Here is a 6000-nt window from a genome sequence, read left to right as displayed (position 1 = left end):
TCGATGCTGTAGCAGAACCTACCTGCACTGCACCCCCTGTGCCGGAGGGTCGGCGCCATGTGAGGGACTGAACCGGTAAGGGTGACCCGCTGGGGGTGGAGGTGCGAGGGACAGGGGGGAACCGAGCAGGGGAGGCTGACAGCGGTGATGGGCTGGGGCTGCTATGGCTATATGCTGGGCCACAGGTAAGCCCATGGTGGGGTTCAGCGGCGAGTGCCCCCGGGGAGGCAGGCGGCGCTGCAGTGTTAGGAGCCGGCGTGGGGAAGGGGACGGCAGAGGGATGTGAGTGATAAGGCTGCTAATCAAAGCTCGGATCCAGTACTCACCTTCCTGTGCTGCTCTCTGCCGCAGGGCCTCGATCCAAGCGTCGCACATGCTGAGGGCAGCTTCCAGGTGTCCGCCAGGGGAAAAGAGGAAGTTACTGGCACGGACACCTGGATTTCACCCCTGCAGGTGTGGCGGTAGGACCCTTCCCCTTTAAGAACCATTGGCCGGCTGGCGCATCCCAATTAGTGCATCACCAAGGGGATTGGTGCAAGGGGGGACTGGGTACTGGCAGTATTTTATCGTTGTTTGTTACATGGGCTCCACAGTCAGAGGCGTGCTCCTTATGCAGGACCGCGCCTGCCAGGTGTTAAGAAACTAGCAGAAAAAGCGGGGATGAACAAAATTAACAAAATCAGTTTACATTTTTTTACCTAGCCTTTTGGCTTGTTATTTTCCTTTTCCTATATTAAAGCTTATTATTTAACCTTCAATAATATTGTAGAATTTTTTTTTTTTTACAGTTGCCTTCAGAAGCTGAACTTAAAACAGGATTGCCTACATCAGGAGTCAGAAATCTGTATTGCTCCTGCTGCTGTGAAAAATATAACTCCCAATATGCCATTACAGCCAGTGTTTCACAACAGTTAGATAGGGCAGAAACTTGCGTCACTCCATGTAAGAAGATGTCCTACCATGCTGTACTGTACAGCGTATTATTGGGCCAAAGGGATTCAATACCTGGAAGACCTAGAGGTCATTATTGAGATTTATAGCTTGCCAACGCAAACCATGGACATATCGCAAATGTGTAGAGGGGAAGCTGAAGGACTGACAGAAGCCTGCTCTTTCCATCAAACTCTTTAGATACAGCGGTCATTATTTTGAATGCAGCACCTAAGATTTAGATGTTAAACTGGTGTGATTAGAGCTAGTTCCAAACCGTGCCAGGGTGATCATACCCTTCTGTGTACATTTATGAAACAATGTGTGAACTAAGGTGTTAAGAAACAAGCAGAAAAAAATACAAATGCTGAAAAATATTCTTTATTACTGAAACATTCCAAAACTGCAGTATACAGATGTCATCATTATGAAATCATATACTGTCTTATTAAAGCATTAGTGCAATTTAATTTTGTAAAACGCCTATCAAAAAGTTTTATTTTCATTGAGACCTTTGATTTTTCAGTATTTTGACCGTCATTAAAACCGTTGTGTACATAAGAATAGCCCACTCCCCACTGCAGCGTAAGCTGCAGAGTAATTACAATATTAATCAAAATCCTTAAATAATAATAAATTAACATAAAACATAAAAAAAGCAATGAGAAATAGTTATGGTGACTTGTAGAACATTACAGTGATTCTTTTTCCTGGCCTTTGTGCTTAGCAACAAAAATGTGTTATGGATGTTAATAAATAGATCCCAACCATACTATACAATGTGGTAAAAAGCAATGTATTTAACAATATTTTATGGAACAAAAGTGAAGCAGCGTCTTGAGACGTGTGTAATCATTCAATGTGTTACGATCATTTTTGCATTAAATTCACAAAATCCCCAAAGTCTGTAGTAACCAGTATTGCAGTGATTACTTCGGTGTACAAAAACAGGTTAAGTGCATTGGTAAGTTAAAAAAAATACAAAAAAAAGTTAAATAAGAAAACCTCAATGTAAATCATTATTTGCTGATGCATTTTGCATACAATTCATACATTATACATTTTGTTAAACAATACAGTTATAGTGAAAAGTATATATGAGTCCACAGCAAACATTAAGGAGCTACGTTGTCTTTGATAGCACGCTCACAAAACACATATATTACAAATATTAAAATTTCAACATTGTTGTAGTACGTCTTATTCCCAGCCAGCTGGGATATACATTACTCATAAAACCATTATTCACAACTGATCAGTAGCATCCATCCCTCCAGTTTCCATCACGTAGAGTGCTCAGTGACGAAAGGGTCTTCGGAGGTTGAATAAAGCTGTAAAGAGAAAAAAAAAAAAGAGGGTGAAAGAGAAAGGGAAGAAAACGGTTACTTTAAACAATCACTAAACACATTCAATTACTGATATCATAAATTTGATGTCTATCATTAACCACTTTGGGAATTCGGACATAATACAACCTATGTCGGGTTTAGTTGCAAGGATCATGTACCATACTCGGAGGATGCTGGCTGTATTATACAGCTAACATCTTCCTGTAACAGCAGTGATCGGAGCGAGTTCCAATTGCTGCTATTTAACCCCCTTAAAGACCGTCGATACGCCTTTTAACTGAGGTACTTAAGGGTACTTATTCCTCAGCACCGCTTATTACCGGCGCTGATAAATAAGTGTATAGCACCACCCAGCGTCTTAAACTCTCCGGGGTCTCGGCTACTGGGGGTTGCTGAGACCATAGAGAACATGATTCGGGTCGATTTTCACCAACCCCAGTGTTGCGATCACCATTATTCAAGGAATAACGGCAACCACAAAAAAAAAAAAAAAAGAGTCAGATTTCCCTTTTAATTTCTCTCTCCTCTGATGTGATCTAGCACATTAGAGGAGAGAGAAATGGGGTCACCCGATCACCTCTCCGGTACCTCTGGTGTCCCTGGACCCTCCTGCATCCCTCGATGATGTACCCCGGGCGTCGGCGTCTTCTTCTCATTAGAAAATGGCAGGCTTATGCTCAGTGCGCCCGTCGAGATCTGCCGGCCGGCACCTGGCAACAATAGGAAATTATTCCTACTGGTTCATTTTGATCACTGTGATAGACCCCATCACAGTGATCAAAAAAAAAAAAAAAGTCAAATCAACCCCCCCTTTAACACTTTTAGTTAGGTAAAAATAATAAAATGAAAAAAAAAAAGTATTTATTTCCATTTTTCCATTAGGGTTGGGGCTAGAGCTAGGGTTATAGCTAGGGTAAAGGTTGGGGCTATGGTTAGGGTTGGGCTAGGGTTAGGGTTATAGCTAGGGATAGGGTTGTGGTGTTGGGGTTAGGGATGGGGTTGGGATTACGGTTGTGTTAGGGTTGACGTTAGAATTGGGGGTTTCCACTGTTTAGGTACTTCAGGGGGTCTCCAAATGTGACATGGCCCCCAGCATTGATTCCAGCCAATTTTGCATTCAAAAAGTCAAACGGTGCTCCCTCCCTTCTGAGCCCTGCCATGCACCAAAACAATGGCTTTAACCCACATACGGATGTATCAGCATACTCAGGAGAAATTGCACAACAAATTCTGTGGTCCATTTTCTCCTGATACCCTTGTGAAAATAAAAAAAAGTTTGGTTCCAAAATAAATTTTTTGTGAAAAAAGTAAAATGTTCATCTTTTCCTTTCACATTGCGTTAGTTCTCGTGAAGCACCTGAAGGGTTAAAAAACTTCTTGAATGTGGCTTTGCGCACCTTGAGGGGTGCAGTTTTTAGAATGGTGTCCTTTTTTGGGTATTTTCTGTTATATTGATCCCCCCCAAACTCACTTCAAATGTGAGGTGGTTAATGGTTTTAACCCTTACAGCATCTTAACAAAAAAAAAAAAAAATGTTTCCAAAATGTTACTAACTATTTTGTGCGATATGACTGATTTAATGGCACAAAAATTAAAGGTTTGAAAATTGCAAAATTTTCAACATTTTTGGCAAATTTCTGTTTTTTTTTTTCATAAACGTAAATCATAGTGAAGAAATTTTACCACTAACATGAAGTACAATATGTCATGAAAAAACATTCTCAGAATCGGTGGGATCCATTGACACGTTCCAGACCTATAAACTTCAAAGTGACAGTGGTCAGAATTGTAAAAATTGGGTCATCAAGTACCAACTTGGCTCTGTCACTAAGGGGTTAACCATGTAAATGCCACTATCAAACTGACGATGGCATTTAAATGGAATGTGTGCCTGCTTTTAGGCTATGTGCACACACTGCGGTTTTTGCTGCGGTTCCGCTGCGGTTTTGGCCCTGCGGAACCGCAGCAGTTCCGCAGACATGGTAATTTACCATGTTAGCCTATGGGTTTTCAAAACCGCAGTGCTCACGCTGCGGGTTTTTCCGCGTGGTTTTGCTGCGGTTTTTTTTTCCGCAGCATGTCAATTATTTCTGCAGATTCTGCTGCTGTTTCACACCTTTAACATAGTAGAGGTGTGAAACCGCAGGGCAAAACCGCAGGCCAAAACGCAGCAAAACCGCAGGTCACATTACCTGCGGTTTTACCTGCATTTCCGCGCGAAAAAAAACGCAGCGGAATCCGCAGCGTGTGCACATAGCCTAATATTACTCCTGCCTAGTATGATTGCGAGGTGCAGATAGGTTTTCATGGCACCCAGAAGACTGTTGAAGGCCCCTGTCTCAGTCATCTTAGCATCCCAGCATGTGGCTGGGCTTCATAGGGGAATATGATTTTTCACTAAATAATGCAAGACTATGGTGTTGCAATATACAAATCAAGAAAACAAATCACAAACCAAGTTCCCTAAAAGGGGAAAAAAGTTAATACATTTACAAAAATATAAAAAAAAGTTTAAATTAAAAAGCTGAGAAAAAAATAAAAACATTTATAAAACTTATATGGTAAATTCTAGGAAGAGAAATAAAAACATCAATGCTAAAAAACACCATTTTTTTTGCAATAAAAAGTTATTAAAATCATATGCACCCCAAAATAGCATCAATAAAAAATGTTAGATCAGTGTGTGAAAAACAAGACCTCATATCTCTGTAAAATTAAAAATATAAGGCCACAAGCACACGTTCAGTATTTGGTGATTTTTTTTACCTCAGTATGTGTAAGCAAAAACCAGGAGTGGGACAATCAGAGAAAAGGTATAATAGAAACCCATCACCACTTCTGCATTTCTCACCCACTCCTGGTTTTGGCTTACAAATACTGATGTAAAAACACTCATCAAATGGCATATTTAACATGTGCACGTTGCCTAAAAGTTACAGGCACACTCAAACCAATTCTTTTTTTCCCAAATTTCTTCTTACTGCTCTAGCCATTAAACAAAAATCAAAACTGTAAAAAAAAAGTTGGCCATTGCCATATTTGTGCTGACCTAGAAAATAAAAAAAAATAATCATATTGGCAGCTAATTTTTACCACACAATGAACAGGATAAAAACATAACCCAAAACAGCAGAATTACATTGTTTTTTCTCCAGTCTCAACTCTGATTTTTTTTTTTCCAGTACATTGTATTGAAACATGAATGCACAAAACTGTACACAAGCGGCTATGTTAGTAGGAAATGAAAAAGTTCGTGGAAGAGGGAAAAAATCCTAAAAGCAAGAAAATTGGCCGTGGGGTTAAGGGGTTAATATCAATATTATGTGTCAGTTACACAGGGACTTTCAAAATATGGATAAGGTAATTGAGAATGGTCGGAAAATATTAAAAAAGATTGGCATCAGATCCCACGTAATGGGGGTAATCCCAGTGTATAGCTGCAATATCTATTCTTTAGACAATAGGCCAATTGTGGCTTAACCCCTTCACGACATGCGCCGTACTAGTATAGCGCATGTCATGTCTCCCCCATTGATGTGGGCTCCAGTGCTGAGCCAACATCAAAGTCGGACATGTCAGCTGTTTTAAACAGCTGACGTGCCCGCAATAGGCGAGAGCGAAATCGCGATCCAACAGCACCTATTAACTAGTTAAATCCCGCTGTCAAACTCTGACAGCGGGCTTTAACTAGAGTTGCCGGCTGCGCTGCCGGAGGTATGTG

At 40.8% G+C, this 6000-nt stretch overlaps 1 protein-coding gene across 5 annotated transcripts in view; it reads right to left on the bottom strand.

The window, feature by feature from the left end:
- Nucleotides 1–1295: 1295 nt before the first annotated feature.
- Nucleotides 1296–6000, bottom strand: part of SLAIN1 (SLAIN motif family member 1) — a 96473-nt gene continuing 91768 nt past the window's right edge. For all 5 annotated transcript variants that reach the window (XM_073580426.1, XM_073580425.1, XM_073580427.1 and 2 more), the window contains one exon: nt 1296–2261. In XM_073580426.1, coding sequence (XP_073436527.1) covers nt 2186–2261 — 76 coding nt within the window. In that variant the 3' untranslated portion in view covers nt 1296–2185. The remainder of the gene's footprint in view (nt 2262–6000) is intronic.

Source organism: Dendrobates tinctorius, unplaced genomic scaffold, assembly GCF_039654945.1.
Source record: "Dendrobates tinctorius isolate UK_male_01 unplaced genomic scaffold, ASM3965494v1 ptg000064l, whole genome shotgun sequence".
NCBI classification, from domain to species: Eukaryota; Metazoa; Chordata; class Amphibia; order Anura; family Dendrobatidae; genus Dendrobates; species Dendrobates tinctorius.
This window is presented reverse-complemented; position numbering and strand designations above follow the sequence as displayed.